The 20,548-nt window shown below is 42.1% G+C and overlaps 1 protein-coding gene across 2 annotated transcripts; it reads left to right on the forward strand.

The window, feature by feature from the left end:
* The first annotated feature begins 409 nt into the window (after positions 1-409).
* Positions 410-19,510, forward strand: LOC308649884 (complement C1q and tumor necrosis factor-related protein 9A-like). 2 transcript variants are annotated; one of them, XM_081295738.1, is made up of 5 exons: positions 411-651; positions 2,136-2,243; positions 7,750-7,937; positions 10,023-10,085; positions 18,577-19,510. In XM_081295738.1, exons 3-5 carry the CDS (start codon positions 7,772-7,774, stop codon positions 19,347-19,349), a joined length of 1,002 nt encoding a protein of 333 aa, XP_081151864.1. In that variant the 5' UTR covers positions 411-651; positions 2,136-2,243; positions 7,750-7,771; the 3' UTR covers positions 19,350-19,510. The 2 variants fall into 2 exon arrangements, with proteins under 2 accessions (XP_081151865.1, XP_081151864.1); XM_081295739.1 differs by lacking the exon at positions 2,136-2,243 and having other exon boundaries at positions 410-651.
* Positions 19,511-20,548: the final 1,038 nt, after the last annotated feature.

A 20,548-nucleotide genomic window follows, 5' to 3' on the forward strand; every position in this document is an offset into this window, starting at 1 on the left:
TTGCTTTCTGGTTTGGGGAGCTGCACCCAAGGCCTCCCGCATGCTCTTCGAAAGCTGCGCTCCCAGCCTAGAAGTCCTGGTTTGTTGTAGCAGCTTTTTCAAGGGATGGAGTATGGGTGACCCAAATGTTCCCCCTTGCAACAGCTACAAGGCAAGATCCCTCCACTAGGAGGTGACCTGGGGTCCCAGGATAATCCTTTGAATGTGGGGTGGATACGAATTTCCTTATGTAATTAACAGCTCAGAAAAACCAAGTAAATAGCCCATTGTTTGCTGTGACTAATCAGAAAAGGGTTCCTAAGAAAGCTGCCAAGTGCTTCTTGCTGGTTGTTTACTCCTAGGTCCACTACTTCAGAGTGAGCTGCTGGCCCCTCCTTGGGTTGGGCTGAGGGAAGGCTGTGGGTGGGTGGGAAGCAGGGTGGTCTACAATGGTACCATACATAGGAATGGAAATAATTGAAGGACAGGGGCATGAATTCACATGTATTAGCTGCCTGCTCTATGCACTGGGGGGCTGGAATGTGTGAATCTTCCGAAGGAGCTTGTGGGGTCAAAGGGGAGCACAAATAAGTGTGACAAAACAGCGGGAACTAAGCAACACCAGAGCTGCATAGCTGTTACTCAGCCATGACAGTGGAGTCCTCTTCCAAGGTGAGTATCTTGCGAGGGGCATCACACACTGGTGGGGGAAAGGGTGTGAGCTCCCCTGGGTTAACCATGTCAGGAGCAGAAATGGAGCTGAGACCATGGTTTCAGTGTGACCAGAATGGTAAGCTGAAGTTGGATGGCCAAGGCCCTGTGGCCCATGGTGGCACTTGTGATTTCCTAATGTGATCACACAGTTTAAGGGAGGTTGCAGCAAAGATGTCCTATATAGGAGCTGGCTGGGTTGCAGTGAAAAAGGGCAGATGTTAAACCAGAGGCAGAGGGATTTCATGGGAGACAGTTGCTCAGGCATAAGAACAAGGCAGGAGAGCAGGAGGTGGATGTGCAGGCTACTTGGTGGCCCTGGCGGATCTCATAGGAAAGATGGAAGGACTCTGGTCAAGCCTGATGTGATGAGTGAGTGGGAGTGCCATATACGGAGACTGAAGAGTGGCTTGGTAGTGGGACCGGGAGACTCGTCCTTGCATTGCTGACCATCTGGCTTATCCAGTCAGCAAATGTAGCATGGATCTCAGGAGAGAGGTCAGGCTGGAAATAGGTTGGGGAATGGAGGAATCAGAGCAGGGTGGTCCACACACAGCCCTGAAGTCTTGAGTGGCCAGAGGATCCCTTTGGCAGCTAGACATTGCTGTTTGGAGCCCACCACATGAAGGGACATCAAGTATCTGGGTGTAGCGGTTAAGAGATGAGTATAAGCCGTGGGGTGGCCAAGAAGCCAAGTCCAGGTGATATATACCTGCAAATCCAGTTCCATCCCCTGGGACCTTATATTGGTTTGCTGTACTGATAAGGAATGGAATCATTTGGAGAGGAGGGTTGGGATGTTGCAAGCCCCTATAAAGTGAGGCCTGTCCTCACTGGCATACGTCCCCCAATGTGGCCTCTGCATTCAAGCCTCCTGCACCTCCCAGAAACAGACTTGGGGAATTTTGTCCTCCTGAAACTGTTTTAGATAAATGTTAATGGGAAGACTTAGGAAAAATGAAGAGTCAAACGGCAAGACATTGAAGAAACGGTCACACCATGTTTTTCTCAGCTGCAGGTAGAGAAGTGTGTATAAAGGCAATGGACTCTGAATCCTTAGCTACCCAAAGACCTAACAGCAAAAGGAATTACAAAGAAATTTGACCATAGTAGTCCTGGTTCAGGATCCAGCTGAGACCTGGTCACTGTTAACAGTCTTAATTCTTGTCCTGTTGATTCACAATGGACCTTAGGTCCACTGAGAAGTTGCTTAGGAAAAGCCTGAACACCATTTTAAGGAAAGAAACCTGCCATGGAGATTCCTTCCTTTGGATTCCATGTGGAGGAACACCTTGTTTTATTAAAATGGTGGGAGGAGGGAGTTTTCTACACTAGTGAGTGCTAGTAGCTAAAGCTACCTAACTCAAGCCTTGCCGTGAATTTTGAAGCTCTTCCAAGACATCTTGTGCCTTCCTCCATCCCCTCCCCTTCCTGCTATTTTGCAGTTATGTCCACTAGGGAATTGTATGGCAGGAAGATGTGATTTTCTTTAGTTTGCCCTGGATTCCTGATTTGCACAGCACCTAGGTCCAGCCCGCAGCCCTAGGGTTCAGGTAAGCACATGGGGAGGGGATTTCTTCACCTTCAGGTTAAGGCTTCTGGTCCTAAAACAGCTGTTGTAATGTCAGTGAGAGTTAATCTGGCCTCATTTGCAAAATAGATGTCTTACAGAGTTTCGGATAGTAGGAAGGGGAATGGGATGTTTCAAAATTCATTCTTAAGACGGTAAATAAGGGCTGGGGCTATAACTCAGTGGCAGAGCACTTGCCTAGGATGTATGAGGTACTGGGTTCAATCCTTAGCACCACATAAAAATAAATAAAGCCATTATGACCACCTACAACTACCAAAAAAAATTTTTTTTAAAGAGAGTAAATAGGAGAGAAAAGCAGATCTTGAAAAATTTTTAGAACTCTGCAAACCAGCTGAGAGGAAAGAGAAAAACCATATAATAATGTTCATAAAAATAACTGACCTTTCAGGAGAGCTTTCTAGAGAAGCTTGCAGGCTAATTAACACAAATATTAATGTGTACATTTTTTATATTTATGGCTATGCTAGTGTAATAAATATTCTCAATATATGTTGAAGAGGAAATATAAAATGTACAATGCACAGAACACATGGAAGAAAATATAGTCAACAGAGGCAACTTTGAGATATTTAGATTCTTGGGCTGCTAAATGTGGGAGGGATGTCGGGGTGTTAGTTCATCTCTCACATTTTATGCACAAGGAGGCTGAGATTCTGGAAGCAGGGGCTTGGAAATCCAGTAAAAACCACTCAGCTGGTTTCTGGCAGATGTGTATTAAGTCAGCCTTTGGGGAGAATAGGATTTTTCTTTTTAAAGTGTAAAAGAGTAGTATTTATTCAAGTGAGAAGAAAAGAGACAGAGCTCCCAAAAGGCAAGTGGGGGCCCAAAAGAGGCTTCCCAGAAGAATCTTGAAGAGTGAAAACCCTTAACTTTGGCTGTGAATCAGAGAAAATTAATCAGGAGGGCCACTGGATAACCCTGTGTCAAGAGACTCAAGAGTGAGAGAGAAATATAGGTGATAGGAGAAGAGACTCAAAAGTAAGACATTAAGTCAGAACCTACTTTATTTGGGACTAAAAACAAGTAATCCCCAGTCCCTTGCAGTCTGTGTCCCTTTGCCCCTTCCATGTCAGAATACCAGGTCCAGATCACAGCATTCAGCAGGTGGCTGCACTATGGCTTGATGCTTTCAGATTGCTCACCTTCATCAGGCAGTGACTGTGCCTCAGGGTCTGTGTGCCATGTGTCCTCAGCCACTCTGAGCCTTGGGCTGACTGTGGGTGTACACAAGCCCTCCTCACTTCTGATGAGAGGCCAGACCTTGGGCAGCTGACACTTTGCCTTAGTCAGCATGTGGGCTTAGTTGTCAAAGATGGGTTATAAGTGCAAGACTCATGCATGGAATCTAGGATTCTTCCTATGCCTAAACTGTTGCCCTCCTTGAGGAGCCCACCATGGCCCACCACCCTGTGTGCACCCATCACAGGAAAAGGAAAAGAACCCAAGGAATGACACACCCCTTCCCTTTCTGTAGTCCACAATTGCACACATCATTTTGCCATTCCCATTGGCCAGAATTTGGTTTCATGGTCAAATCCAGGCTGCAAGGGAGGCTGGGAAGTGCAGTCTATTGGGGGCAGCCAGGAGCCCAGCTGAAATTGCTATTGCCTGGGAGAAAGTGAGAGGGATGTTGGAGATAGCCAGCGATCTCCACCCAAAGACTGACAGAGCTCCGATTTAACACCCAGACCCCTCCTGAAGGGTTGAAGGGTGGTGGAGACACAGTTGGAACTAAGATAATATTTAATTCATTCATTCATTCTACAAATATTTGATGGTGGGGTATCAAAAATAATGAAGTGAAAAGATGGAGTTACTACCTTCAAAAAGTATTAAACTTGATTGGTGGTTACTAATTGGTAACCACCTAGGTGAAGTATGGAGAGCACGTGAGGTGTGGGGGTGCAGCAAGAGAAGAGAGAGAGTGTGAAGCTGCTCACAGGGAGAGATCAGAGACTTAGAAGGGGTCCTATCCCCAGTGCCTTCTGGAGAAAGACCAGACGGGAGTTCAAAGCTGAGGGTGATCACTGAGGTTGAACTAATGAAGCTGAGCATTCAACCCATAGTTTTGTGAGAGGCACAGATGCCATTTTTTTTCAAAATAACATTAATAAAATTTCAGGTATATATACTTCTTTGTATGCAAACCCTCAATGTTCTACATCAAAGCGCAAGCCCTCATCTAAATTTTATTATACTACCACAACTTTTTTTATTGGTTATTTGGGAGCAAAGTGTGTTCAATTAAAAATATCCATTGAAAATTGTCTGTGTGCTAAGCACAGAGCATAAGCAAGTTAGATGTTTTCTGCCTTAGTCAGCATGTGGGCTTGGTTGTCACCAACTATGCAAAACTCAAAAGAATTATAGAAGGACAAATATTTACTTTTACGTTAATTCTTCTCTAGCTGGTAAACAAAATGGAGTTTTTCTCACTTGACACCTTCATGATCTTGTGATCTTTTCTGCACTGGAGTGATAGAACATACCAGAACCTATGGAACACTGTGAAGACAATTCTAACAGGGAAGTTTATAACTATGAGTGGAATAACTTGTAATGCACAAACTCCCAACAAAGCCTGGTTACTGGAATTAAGATTTAACTCCTATCATCAGTCACTTCTGAGTTACACAAAAGATGCAGGTGCAGGTTATTCATGGATTTGGCTCCAAGGAAACACAAGTCAGTTTCCAGAAATGCCATAAGTTTGTGACTTCGAAGGGAAACATCTGTATTTCCTTTTCCAAAAAATACTCTTAGCCTTAGGCTGGGCCTCATGATCCTTAGAGACTTCCACAAGATGGCGGTATAGTCTTTTGTTTGGCAGAAGCTAGTTATTTTGAATGACTGAATCTAAGCATCTTTATTTAAAAAATACTTACCTAGAAATATATGTGTAGTGCTATAAAAAGTTTTTAAACAGGAAAATATCCCATAACCCCACCATTTCTAGAAAAAAATGTTTACCTTTAGTTTAAATAAAAATATTTACCTTTAGTTTACCAATATGCATTTATTGGTTTATACCATTCTACATCACCTTCTGTTTTTACATGTTATTTAGTGTGCACCTTTTAACCATTGCAGATAAGGCTTTGGTCATCTCTGTGTTTGGCACACAAATCTTGGGTCATGATGAAGAATTTTAGAGATGGGTTACTGGGTCACAGATAGGAGTGTCTTTTGCTTTTTACCTTTCCAAAAGGTTGGGCAGATCTACATTGCTGTCAGCAGCACATGAAGATCTGAGTTATGACCAGCTGCACTAACCTATGTGTTCATTTTGCTTTAAGTCCTAAAATACCTACCATGATAATATTTGTTTCATTTGATAAGTATTTGTTTCAAGTTTAATACTGGGTATTGAAAATATAACAATGTGGGAAATCCTGTCAGGTGGGGAGCCAGAATTTTAATCCTACAGTTACATTTTACATCAAATGTAAAACCCCTACCATGATAGGTACCATAGAAGAGAGGCACATGAAACTCTATGCACTTTCCTGTGGAGGTTGGATTTTGTCAGGAGGTCCCATGAATTTGAGTATCCATCCACATTCCTGCAGGCGCTTATATAGTCTGTTCCCTTTGTTTGGAACACTCTTCCAAGTTATCTCTTCCTCCCTTGTTCACAATTCAGCCACTTGAGGTTTCTTTGTCTTTGCTCCTGATGAGGTTCAAAAGCAATCAAAGATCTGGGGCGGAGGGCGGGGGACACCATTTATACAGAAAAGGACTTGAAAATGCACTTCTCCCAAATTGTGTGACCTTTTGTGTGTGTGTGCATGCATGCGCACATACACACATATGCATGTGAGCAGATCCTTCATGGATCTACATTCAAAGAATATATTTAATCACAGAAGGACTACTTGGAATGCTTTACTTTTTTCCTTTTTCTTTTTTTCTTTGAGACAGGATCTCACTAAAGTGCTTAGTGAAAAACCTCACTAAATTGCTAAAGTTGGCCTCAAACTGGGATCCTCTTGCCTCAGACTCCTCAGTTGTTGGGATTATAGGCATGATCCATTGTGTCCACCTAATTTTTTAATTTAGTATGTTATTGTGGTAAAATATATGTTAACATAAAATTTATCACTTTTAACCATTTTAAGTGCACAATTTAGTGGTATTAAACCATGTGGCATTATCATACAACCATCACCTCATCCATCTATAGAACTTTTTCATCTTTTCAAAGTGAAACTCTGTACCCATTAGATACAAGTTCCTGATTCCCCTTAATTTCCCCAATCCCTGGAAACCCCTGCCCTACTTTCTCTATGTGCTTTACTAATTTAGATGCCTCCTAGGAGTGGCTCATACAGAAATTTGTTTGGCTAGCTTGTTTTTGCATAGCATAATATTCTCAAGATTCATCCATGTTGTAGCGTGGGTCAGAATTCCCTTCCTATTTAAGACTGAACATTATTTCATTGCAAGCACATACCACCTTTTGTGTGTCCATCTACCCACTGATGGGCATGATGGGTTTTCCCACTTTTTGGCTATTACAAACAATGGTATTCTAAACATGAGTTCTCAGTTCAAATCTCTGTTTTCAATTTATTCAGAAATATTCCCAGAAGTGAAATTACTGGATCAGATAGATGGTAATTCTACGATGGCTTTATTGTTTATAATGTGCTTTTTTCATGTACATTATGATCAAGTTTGGTCTTTTCATCAGCCCTGTGAGTAAGCATTCTTCTCTGGCTCCAGGAAGTGGTTTTATAGATTGGATACAAAATGTCCCTCAGAGGTCACGTGTTGAAGGTCTGGTCCCCAATGCAGTGATGGTCAGAGGTGGGGCTTTCAGGAAGTGAATTGGATCACGAGGACTTTGATTTCATCAGTGGATAAATCCACTGGTGTACTCTTAGCTGATGGCATTGTTAGGAGGTAGTAGAAACTTCAGGAGGTGGGGCCTGATTGGAGGAGTAGGTCATGGGGGGGGAGTGGTGCGGGCATGCCCTGGAAAGGTATTTCTTATCCATGGCCCCTTTCTCTGTCTCTCCTTCCTGGTTACCTTGAGGTGAGCATGGCCTTCTGTCATGTTTCTGCCTTGCCACAGCAGTGAAGCCAGGTTCCCTTGGACTGAGGACTCTGAAACCATGAGTCAAACAAACCTTTCTTCGTTAAGTTGGTTTTCTCAGGTATTTTGTCACAGTGACAAAATTGAAAAGATAAATAAAAGAGTATCCTGATCTCAAACTTGGCTTCCTCATTTATCATCACCATTAAGAATGATCCTAATTACTTGTGTTACCTCCTAAAGACAATGTTTTCCTGATTGCAACCACTGTGGTCAGCTCCCAGGTTTCTACTCTCATCTGCCCTGACCATACTGTCCCTCGTTTGAGTAAGGATGGGCCCATTTCCCACTGCAAAGGAGCAGAGTCTGTGTTCATAGCACCAGTGACAAAGGTTTCTCCTTTTCTCTTTCTGTTTCTGTCTTCTAGCTCAGACTCTGTCATCTGGACCATGAGGAACTGGTGGTTCCTGCTTGCCATGGGAGTCTATACAGGGAGCATAAGCTCACAGGACACATGCAGGCAAGGGCATCCTGGCATCCCAGGGAATCCTGGTCACAATGGCCTGCCTGGGAGAGATGGAAGAGATGGAGCAAAGGGTGAAAAGGGGAATGCAGGTACTCACCACCTGGTGGCTTTCTGCTGCCCTCCATTGATGCCGTCAACCCCTTATCACATCTGTTTATTCTCTGTGTGGTTTCCCAGTCACCCACTGAACCCTCATCATCACATGTCAAACACTTACCAAGAGTCCTCTCATATCAGATTCTGTGCTGGGTGCTGGAATGGAGTGAGGACTAGGCTGACATGACCCTGCCCTCATGGGCTTCTCATCCACTGGGGATAGTGTTTGTTAGCCATTGTCTCTGATATTATAGGACATATTCAGGAGTATACAATGTCATCAATCTTCCTGCCTTAGCAACGCTTATGACACATCTTCAGTAACATGAGGCCAATAGAGAGGGCTGATGGCTAAATACAACAGTCCCATATTATTCAAGGAAGTTATGTTCCAAGACCTCCAACAGGTTTTAGCCAATGAGTGGCTAAAACCATAGATAGTACAGAATATTACATATACTATGGTTTTTTCTATGCAGATATACTTATGAAAAAGTTTAATCTATAAGTTAGGCACAGTAAGACATTAATAATAGCTGATGATAAAATATAACATTTGTAACACTATACTGTAATAAAATTGCCAGCATCACTACTCTTGCCCTTAGAGGACATAAAATAAGGGTTACTTAAATACAAGAACTGTGATCCTGAGGACAGTCAATATAATAACTTAGATGGCCACTAAGTGACTAATAGGCAGGAAGCATCCACAGGGTAGAAAAAGGGATGATTCACATTCTGACCAGGATAGAGTGGGATAATGTGAGAATTCATCCTGCTACTCAATATGGCATTCAATTTAAAGCTACACATTGCTTATTTTTATATGGAGGCCTGACAGTTTATTGAGTGGGCGGGGTGAAGCTGAAGTTTACCAGGAGGCAACTTTATTCCTTTCCAACCACCACCATGCAAATATACTCTGTGAAGTCTTCTCTTGGATAATATCTCTGGAAAATCCATGCTGTTTTAGTCACATTTAGTCATTAGACCTGTCTCATTTCTGGGTAGCAGAAAGTCCAGTACAAGTTAATAGGAACACTTAAGTCTTAATGAACCCAATTATTTTACCCTCCCAATGGGACCACAATAGTGTGTTTGTTTTATTTTTTAACATATGGGGTTTAAATTTTTATTTTAAAATATTTTACATACACAAAAGAGATGGATGATACATAAGAAGGAATAAGGTAAAACATACAACCAATACCAAGTTTCTTTCTTCCCTATTGAATCTCTTGCATTTTTCTTCAGTTGTATCCATTCTTTCTAGTTTTACATGTTTCTTAGAAGTATATATGTTTTATATATTTTCCATATATATATATATATATATATATATATATATATATATATATATTTTGCATATAACGTTATTTCTTAGAAAAATATTTAATCATATTGCTCACACTAACAATTCACATATTCTTTATCTTTTCCTTTTAAATTGTTTGTATGCTTTATAATGAATGCATGTTTAGTACATGACCTGTTCACAATTCAGATGCACATAAATGTGCATTGGTGAGGTCCACATTCATGTTTTGTTATTTGAGGTTGTGTGATTAAGAAAGCTTAGCGGTCACTGCTGGAGAGATTGCAAGAATTGAGAAATAAGCAGGGAAACAAAAGAGAAAGACTTATGGCTGGGGAGGGAGAAGAGGAGAACAGGAAAGGAATTAATGTAAGGATGATTCCCACTTGGAGGTCCTACAGTACCCAGGGCTGGCTTGGGAACATTGGCTCTGAGCTGCTTGGAGTCCCTCAGTGACCACAATTATGAACATCAGTGTCTCCAGCCACACATTTCTTTCTCAACCTTCTTTGCTGCTCATGTGTGGTACATCTTACAAGTGGGTGCTTGGGAAGTGCCCTGATTCAATGTAACTCATTCATCTAACACAGATAAGAGGCCCAGATGCTCACTCATGCCTGCCTCTCTCCACCCCAGGAGGGAGTGCCCACTGGGGGTAGACACCCCCAGCACTCTCCTCCACACACCACCCATGGAGGCCAGTGGCCAGAAAAATCAGATTTGGAATTTCAACTCTTCTGTTTTCTTCTTTTCCACCTAGGAGAACCAGGACATCCCGGTGGCCCAGGGAAGGATGGAATGAGCGGGGAGAAAGGAGAACGAGGTCAGAAGCGGGCTTCCTATTAACCATGCTCTAATGTGGAACTAACACGATTTCACCATAGCTATTATGTGCTTGCTACTATGGATGAGTCCTTATATGGCTCTGAGGATGTCCCAACAACGGAGGCCATTCAGTTCTTGCTCTCCAGAAGCCCACGATGAGCACAGGGATCCGCAAGCTTTTTGTGTAAAAGGCCAGATAATAAATATTTTCAGCTCTGCATCGTGTCTACTAAACTGTACCATTGTCGTGAAAAGCAGCCACAGATGCCACATAAATAAGCGTGGCTGTGTTTCAGTGAAGCTGTGTGTATAAAGACTGAAATTTGAGCCTCATAATCTTCACATATGACAGAATATTATATTTGACAATTTAAACCCATAAACCATGCTTAGCTTGTGGGCTGTTACAAAAACATAAAGGCAGGTTTGGCCAATGGCAGACAGTCTGATGAACCCTGACTTACTGGATAAGCACCAAGGAAGAAGAATTTGGACTCAGTGCATCTGGCCCCACTGCATGGAGAGGGTGGCCCTGGAATTGGGATGAATGCTGGCAGTTGGCAACCGATGGAGAGAAAGATGGTTCTCTGTATCTTGTTCTAAGTGCTTCTCATGTATTGAATCAGTGGCTTCAAGAGCCCTGTGAACTTGGAAGCATTACTGTCCTGATTTCAGAGATGAGAACAGAGGTGTAGGACGTTTACTCATTGGCCTGACATCCCATGAGCACAAGGGATGGAGAGAGAATGGAGTCCTGGCATTGACCTCTCCAGAATCCATGCTTGCAACCACGATGTTCCATTTGGGGCGGAAGCAACTCAGAAGCACCAAGTATCTATAGAATAAAGAAAACCATAATACAACTGGTAGAATGAGCAGGCTGGGGCTGGACATTAGAGATGGATGAATGCCATACTCGAGACTTTGTGTCACAAGAAATTTCTTAGGGGGCATCACTTCACTAGGTCTGAGCAACTGTTAACTAGTATCCTGAATCAATCTGCTGTTTGCAGTGCTGCCCTGCTCTGAAGAGTGTTTCTCTTAATGTTTGGCCTTGTTTCATGGTCAACATGGTGGACTTAGATGGTAAAGGGTTATCGTTTCTCGTTTAGGAGACAGGAATAAAAAGGTGTTTTGTGTGTGAGAGTGTACATGCATGTATGTGTGCACACATGTGCTAGGAGCCACAAGCAAATATACGATGTATGGCACCTTTGGTTGTAAAGTGACGCCAGCTAGCCACTGAGATATGATTATGTTAAGATTTACATTCATATGGAAATTGGACTCCCGCTGTTCACCCTGGCCTGCTACCAGACTCATGTTACGGGACTCATGGAGAGTTCCCATTGGTTGGGGAAGGATAGTAGGAGGAAATTCCGGGGGAGGTCCGGGGGACCCCCGGTTCCGGGAGACGGGAGGTTCCGGTAGACGCCCGCGTGGGAGGACCGGGTTTGGCTTGCCAGCGCCTACAGAGTATTGGCAGCTTTTTCAAAATAAAGTTTTGTTCCTGCTTGAGTGGCTCGTGATTCTGTGCCCAGCCAAGACTGCGGCATTTGGCGGCCCGTGCGGGGAACGCCTGAAGCTTAGAGGTGAGTAGAATTGCTCGCCCCTGAGGGAAGGCGACAGGATGGGTGACCATCTCAAAAAACAGTGTGTTCTTGTTTTGATTTATTTTGTTTTTATTTCGAGCTCCCTAGCCCTAGAATTTTCTCAGGCGAACTGGGAAAAATGGTTGGCTCAAGGTTTGAAGTTATTCGGCCCTGAGAAAGAGAAAATCGATACAACCATTCTCTGCTCCGTTTTTGTTTCATTCTGTTTCGGCTTTGTTTTATCCTATCTTATTGGGTTACGTTACCTTTATAGTAGATTAGAATCCAGTAAAAAACAAACCGAAAAACTGTTAAGTAAATTGTTAGAGGTCCAGACTATGGTAGAAAAAACGCTAGGTCAAGCAAAAGAGAAGGTCTCTCAAGCTAGTCAGACAGAAGAAAATTTAAAGAAAGCAAGCTTAGAGGAAAAGCAGCCATCAGGTGGAGAATTACAACAGGAGGTTGCTACCAACTCCGTTCTATCACCAGAGGGCGTAATTCAACCAACAGCTCCATCTACCGCTGAGCGGCCCTCAACTCCCGTAGTTGATGGACGGAATTCTGAGACAGAACTCCAAAGATTAGCATGCCCTGTACTTGAGCAGGCAGGAGGGCAATGAATTCACCGTACTTTAGATTTCAAAACAATAAAGCAATTAAAGGAGGCTGTAACAACCTATGGGCCGCAAGCTCCCTTCACAATAAGCATGGTCGAATCTGTTACCAACTTGGACATGACACCAGCAGATTGGGCTAACATGTGTCGATCTGTGCTAAACGGAGGACAATATTTGTTATGGAAGGTTGCCAATGAGGAATTTTGCATGGAGACAGCTAGGCGAAATGCAGAAGCTGGTTACCCTCAAAGAAATATAGATATGCTATTGGGAAAGGGACCTTATGAGGGTCAAAGACAGCAAATTGAATATGACCCTGGCGTATACGCACAAATTGCTGTAGATGCAGTTAGGGCATGGAAAACTTTACAGGGGCATGGAGACTTACAAGGTCAATTATCTAAGGTAATACAAGGAACTAATGAACCTTACGCTGAATTTGTAGATAGACTTATTCAGTCAGCCTCTAGGATATTTGGTAATACAGAACAGGTAATGTCATTTATAAAACAACTGGCTTATGACCAAGCAAATCGTTGCTGCAGAGAGGTCATTAGACCATGGAGACATGAAGATTTAAACACATATATTAAATTATGTAGAGACATTAATGAACAAGGGCAAGTCTTAGCAGCAGTATAACAGGCTTTAGATGCCAGGCCAAAAACATGCTATAATTGTAATCAAACAGGACATTTTAAAAGGAGTTGCCCCATAAGAGGAGGGTTTAACAAAGCTGGGTATCAAAGGAATAGAATACCGGGTATTTGCCCACGATGCCATAGAGGGAAACATTGGGCTAATGAATGCCGTTCTCAAACCACCATAGAGGGTATTCCATTATCAAAAAACGGACAACGACCAAGTGTTTACCCACGATATCGTGGAGAAAGGTATCAGGCTCCATTGCCAAAAAACGGACTAGAGGGCCCAATGCCCCGGGGCCCAAAACCACAAATATATGGGGCAATAGAGGAACCCAACAGCACCATCAAGGTAGTGCCCAGGACGCATTATCCATTAAATCCCTCATCAGACAAACTAGAGGGAGCGCAGGGCTGGACATCTGCGCCTCTGCCAGAGCAGTACTAACTCCAGAGATGGGAGTTCAAATCATTCCCACAGGAGTAAAAGGACCTCTTCCCCAGGGAACAGTAGGCTTATTATTGGGACGCAGTTCTTCTACACTAAAAGGACTTATGATAAGTCCTGGGGTAATTGATCCCGATTATGAGGGTGAAATAAAAATTATAGCTAGTTCTCCAAGAGGTATATCAGTAATTTCACCAGGAGATAGAATAGCACAGTTATTAATAATACCCAGCCTGCATGATAAATTTTCCAGTTGTAATGTAGAAAGAGGTTCCAAGGGATTAGGCTCCACAGGTGTAGATTGGGCTATGCTGTCTTTAAATTTAGATTCTCGCCCAATGCTAAAATTAAATATTCAAGGACATGACTTTAATGGGTTGCTGGACACAGGAGCTGACCTTAGTGTCATCTCTCGTCAAGAATGGCCAAAACATTGGCCATTACAACAAGCCACTCAAACGCTTCGAGGCCTAGGAGTGGCGACTAATCCCGATAGAAGCACAATGGTATTAGATTGGAGGGATCCTGAAGGATGTGAAGGAACTATACAGCCCTATATATTAGATCATCTTCCTGTAAATTTATGGGGACGAGATGTCCTAGATCAATTAGGACTGACATTAACAAATAACATCAATCCTAACGCGCCCACTACTAGGGCTAAACAAGGCTTTAGGAAAGAAAAAAGATTAAGAGAACAAGAACAAGGTATGACAGCACCTATTCAAATAGATCAAGAAATAAATAGACATGAATTGGGTTTTCAGAAAGGGCCACTGAGACAATCAAAATTACTTGGAAATCAGAAAGACCAGTGTGGGTTCCTCAGTGGCCCCTGACTAAAGAAAAGATACAAGTAGCCCATGACTTGGTCAGACAACAATTAGCGGAAGGACATATAAAACCTTCCGCATCCCCCCATAATACTCCCATTTTTGTCATTAAAAAGAAATCTGGTAAATGGAGATTATTACAAGATTTAAGAGCCATTAATAATGAGATGGTTATTATGGGACCTGCTCAATCAGGGATTCCCCAATTGTCTGCTTTACCAAAAACCTGGCATGTTTTAGCTATAGATATTAAAGATTGTTTCTTTTCAATTCCAATTCATCCCGAGGATAGTCCACATTTTGCATTTACTATCCCTGCACTGAATCATGAAGGTCCTGATCAGAGATATGAATGGAAAGTACTCCCTCAAGGGATGGCTAACAGCCCAACTATGTGTCAAATTTATGTTAATAAAGCAATCCAGCCACTTAGAAATCAAAATCCTGAACTACAAATATTTCACTATATGGATGATGTGTTATTGGCACATAAAGATAAAAACACATTACTAGAATGTTATGCCACACTTACAAACTTATTGAAAAATTATAATCTAGAGATAGCAATAGATAAAGTACAATTAAATCTTCCAATTAATTATTTAGGAGTTCTATTATCCTCAACCATGGTCCGTCCACCAAAAATTCAAATACGAGTAGATCAACTCAGATCACTTAATGACTTTCAAAAGTTATTGGGAGACATAAATTGGATAAGGCCTTATCTAGGCATACCAACAGGAGAGTTAGGACCTTTATTTGATATTCTAAAAGGTCCATCAGATCCAAATTCACCCCGCATGTTAACGCCTGAAGCAAGAAAAACATTAAAAATCATTGAAACATATATGGAAAATATGCATTTGGATAGAATTGATATAAGTTTGCCTTTATTATTTATTGTACTACCAACAAAAAATATTCCTACAGGAGTATTTTGGCAGGAAGGTCCATTATTGTGGATACATTTATCTTATTCTCCTAACACTATTCTTACTAGATATCCTGAGGCTGTAGGACAATTGATACTCAAAGGAATAAAAGCAGCTAAGGGAGTATTTGGGATTTCTCCCAATAAAATTATTACTCCATATACTATGGATCAAATTGATGAGTTAGCTAATGAGTTAAATACTTGGGCAATAATCATGTGTAAAACTAGTGTTTCATTTGATAATCACTTACATCTAATCCTTTGTTGTCTTTTTGGTCTAAGCATCCTGTAGTTTTTCCAAAAATGACAAGAAAAACCCCTATCATAAATGCTCCAAATATATTCACTGATGGGTCAAACAATGGTACAGCAGCAGTAGTTACTCCTGATCAAACTTTTACATTTTTAGTACCCAAGCAATCAGCTCAAAAGGTAGAGCTTAATGCAGTATTACAAGCTTTTATGATGTTTAAAGATTCTGTATTTAATTTATTTTCTGATAGTCAATATGTAGTTAATGCTATAGTATCCCTTGAAGATGCTGGTAGGATTTCACCTTCTTCTACTGTTTTCTCTTTGTTTTCCACTATACAAAGTCTAATCTGGGACCGAAAAGATCCATTCTTTATAGGTCATATCAGGGCACATACAGGATTGCCTGGAGCCCTTAGTATGGGCAATGAACTAGCAGATAAATCTACACATGACATACATATTTTCTCCACAATAGAAGAAGCTATAAATTTTCATAAAAGGTTCCATGTCAATGCTAATACTTTACAAAAACGTTTTAAAATAACTAAAGAACAAGCCAGACATATAATAAAACAATGTCAAAATTGTGTGACATTTTTACCACAAGTTAATCTTGGAGTCAATCCTAGAGGACTGATACTTAACCATATTTGGCAGATGGACGTCACACACTTGCCAGAATTTGGAAAATTAAAATATTTACATGTTACAGTTGATACCTCTTCCGGATTTTTGATGGGCTCCCTTCATGCCGGAGAAAAAACTAAAGATGTTATAGCTCATTGCTTACAAAATTTTGCCACTGTGGGCGTTCCAAAACAGTTAAAAACGGACAATGGTCCTGGTTATACTTCCACCTCTTTTAAACAATTTTGCTCATCATTTGGCATTACTCACATAACAGGAATTCCATACAATCCACAAGGACAAGGCATAGTTGAAAGAGCTCATCAAACTATTAAAATGTACTTATTAAAACAAAAGGAGGGAATTGGAAAGGGGTATATATCCCCCAAAGATAAACTTAAAATAACCCTTTTTACTCTAAACTTTTTAAATTTGGATTCATCGGGACTTAGTGCTGCGGAAAGACATTTGTACCCAAAAAATGTACATAAGCCTAAGGTACTTTGGAAAGATATTCTAACAGGACAATGGAAAGGCCCGGATCCAGTGATAGTCTGGAATCGGGGCGCTGTCTGTGTTTTCCCACAGGATGAACAGCAACCGATTTGGATTCCAGAGAGATTAACTAAAACAATTTCTACAGAAAAAGAAGATGATTTGACTCAAATCCATAACAGCTGACATCCAGAGCTCCAGCTTGGCTATTCTTACATCTGCGACAGTGATTAACCAAGGTGTTTTTTTTTTTCAATATCTATTTTATTATTGCATTTTTCCCACATCATAAAGTTCTATTTTAATTTTGAGCTCATACAAACCTAGGTTAATGTTTTTCTGATCAGTTTTATTTTTTGACTGTGTTTTATTTTTTTGACTGTGGAGTTTTTAAACATTGCAATGGAGATTTCACCTAGGTATAGTTACAAGGCCTTTATTTACTATTGTCTTATGTGTTGTATGTTGTGTGCACACTTCTGTTTTGTGTTGTATGTCTGTATGTGTGTATGTCCATATTTCTTATATGAGGAGCGCTCATGAAAAAATGGATCCGAATTTTTTCTTTATTCACGTGATTTATATGGTTTAATTTAAATTAGGTAAACAGCTGTTAAGGATTGTTTTTAAAGGCGTTTAACAGATCTGTTTGTTTACTTTCACCTTTCCTTTTCATTATATTTAATAATTCTGTTCAGGATAATGTCTCTTTAGCATCATTGCCAGAATTTCCATCTCCATCCCAATTCCGGTGAAGACTGAGATAAAACCAAACTACAGCTTCTATGATAGCTATCACAGTAAACTGTATAAACTGATGCATCAATGAATATAACTCAACAAGTAATGCTCAATCAAGGACTTGATTTACTTTGGGAGGAAATGGACATATTGATAGACTCCTCCAATTTGAACTGCTTGCAGAACTTGCCTGGACTATATATCAGTTGCATACATTGTGAAATATCATCTGGTGCACCGAATTGTGGTACTGCTGGCATATCTTTGCTGATGGTGTCACCAGTGATGCAATGTCCTTGCCAGCTCACCCCATGTTTATTGTGGTAATACTGGCATATCTTTGCTGATGGTATCACCAGTGACGCAATTTTTCCAAAGGAGCCATCAATTGGCTTGGTGTCGTGGCATTTCTGTATCCTCCTCCCTTCTACCAGTGATGGTCTAAAATTTGGGGGCCAACAGAGGTGAGGCAAAGAACCTCACCCCCCCACTGGCACCAAGGCTAAATTTGGGGGCCAACAGAGGTGAGGCAAGAACCTCACCCCCCCACTGGTGCATAGGCCTATCCACAAGCATGGCTGAATGCTGGACGGGTAGTCAGTGACGGGTTGATCTGATTACAGTGGATTCAACCTAAGACAGGAAGCTGACGCCTAAATGTCAGTTCTCCCATGACGGGTAAGAACCATATGTTAAATTGGACAACCTACCAGGCACGGTCCCTAGCCACATTGCTTGTTGCTTAATTAAACAGAAGGGGGCAGATTCTAGGAGCCACAAGCAAATATACGATGTATGGCACCTTTGGTTGTAAAGTGACGCCAGCTAGCCACTGAGATATGATTATGTTAAGATTTACATTCATATGGAAATTGGACTCCTGCTGTTCACCCTGGCCTGCTACCGGACTCATGTTACGGGACTCATGGAGAGTTCCCATTGGTTGGGGAAGGATAGTAGGAGGAAATTCCGGGGGAGGTCCGGGGGACCCCCGGTTCCGGGAGACGGGAGGTTCCGGTAGACGCCCGCGTGGGAGGACCGGGTTTGGCTTGCCAGCGCCTACAGAGTATTGGCGGCTTTTTCAAAATAAAGTTTTGTTCCTGCTTGAGTGGCTCGTGATTCTGTGCCCAGCCAAGACTGCGGCACACATGCCTGTAATTTGGGAGTTAATTAATTTTAAACCCTGAGCAGATACTGAACCTCAGCACTACTCTATCTCAATTAAATGTTCAATAACAGAAAAGTCAGTTGTTCACGAGGGAATATTTAACAGACCATTTCTTTTTTCTCTTCCTCTATTCAGGAGCAGATGGAAAAGTTGAAGCAAAAGGCATCAAAGGTGACCAAGGCTCCAGAGGATCCCCAGGGAAGCATGGGCCAAAGGGATCTGTTGGACCCATGGGAGAGAAAGGGCTCCAAGGAGAGACTGGCCCTCAGGGGCAGAAGGGGGATAAAGGTGAGGTGGGTCCCACGGGTCCAGAAGGTCTAACGGGCAATGAAGGACCTTTGGGCCCCACTGGCTTACCTGGCCCTGTAGGTCCTATTGGCAAGCCGGGTCCCAGGGGAGAAGCTGGGCCTACGGGACCCCAGGGTGAGCCAGGAGTTCGGGGAGTAAGAGGCTGGAAAGGGGATCGAGGAGAAAAAGGAAAAATGGGTGAGACTCCAGTCTTGCCAAAGAGTGCTTTCACTGTGGGTCTCACAGTGCTGAGCAAGTTTCCTCCTTCCGATGTACCCATTAAATTTGACAAGATCTTTTATAACGAATTCAACCATTATAATGTGGCTACGGGGAAATTCACTTGCCACGTTGCTGGGGTCTATTACTTCACCTACCACATCACTGTTTTCTCCCGGAATGTGCAGGTATCTTTGGTCAAAAATGGGGTAAAAATACTGCATACCAAGGATGGTTATATGAGTTCTGAGGACCAGGCCTCCAGTGGTGTGGTCCTGGAGCTGAAGCTTGGGGATGAGGTGTGGATGCAGGTGACAGGAGGAGAGAGGTTCAATGGCTTGTTTGCAGATGAGGACGATGACACAACGTTCACAGGCTTCCTTCTCTTCAGCAGCTCGTGACACAGAAGACTGTACATCTGCATCACCATTGGTCAGAATTAGCTTTTATAATTCCTAAGATTATTGTAATCATCTTTAAAAGGTGCAAATGGGAAAAATCACTTGTAAAAATGGTTCTGTGTCACTTACAATACTCCAAAGAGTAAATTTTAAAATAGTTACCCTGGTTTTTTTTTTTTTTTGTTGTTGTTGTTGTTTGTTTTTGCAGTACTAGGGATCAAACTCAAGGCCTTGTGGATACAAAACAAGCAATTCACTCCTGAGATACATCTCCGGCCCCTGTTTATTATAATTTATTTACTGTTTTTCATCATTCCCATGATTGGGGGAACCCCTCGAATGTTTCTGATAGGAAGAGTACTGCTACCACTCGGAGTTCTAAGGAGATGTATGATGATTTAGTGCTCATCTATGCTTCTCAGGACATCAGTGAGAAAGAAAAGTAAGCTCTGTGGTAGGGCACTTGCCTGGCATGTGTGAGCCCTTGGTTCCATCCCCAGTATAACACACACAAAAAATGCTTGTTCCACTTAGTGCTGATCAGAGCTTTAGGCTGATGACAATGAAATCCCAGAAGGCTGCAGATACTTTGCTTACTTTCTAACTTAGGTTTTCAATGCTACTCAATCCAACTTTAATGTCCACATCCCAGGAGAGCTAAGGCAGTGGAATAGCTTATGGAGAGGCCAAGGAAGTCATCAGAGATGGGATATGAGGCAGAAGGTTTACTCAGAAATGCTTATGGAGGAGATCTGGCGGTGATGGGCTTGACAGATCCTTTGCCAGAAAGACCAATAGCAACAGGCTGGACAGGTGCACCTCTATTTCACATGGGGCTTCCTCTACTTTGCCAGGAAATAGCACCTCCTATCTCTCACAAGACTTTGTCCAGGGACATCCTCTGGGACAAGCACTACCCTCTCACAGTACTGTGATCTTCACTGGTGACCACAGGGGGAGGGGTTTTTATAAGTTAGGCTACAGAAGCAGTGACATTATTAATTGGCTTCGTTTGCACTATTCCTTGTATTCCCAGCATCCCAAGGAGCAGCTGTCCTGGTGTGCAACAAAGCAGCTTTCTACAGATAACACTAACTTTCCCTAATTCCCCTCATACATAAAAGAAAGCCAGTGGACACTGGAAATGTTTACCTGGACATTCTGGCCAGAACTTGCTCTTATTGTTCCCTTGATTAAGC

Source organism: Spermophilus citellus, assembly GCF_964194105.1.
Source record: "Spermophilus citellus genome assembly, chromosome: 1".
Classification (NCBI taxonomy): Eukaryota; Metazoa; Chordata; class Mammalia; order Rodentia; family Sciuridae; genus Spermophilus; species Spermophilus citellus.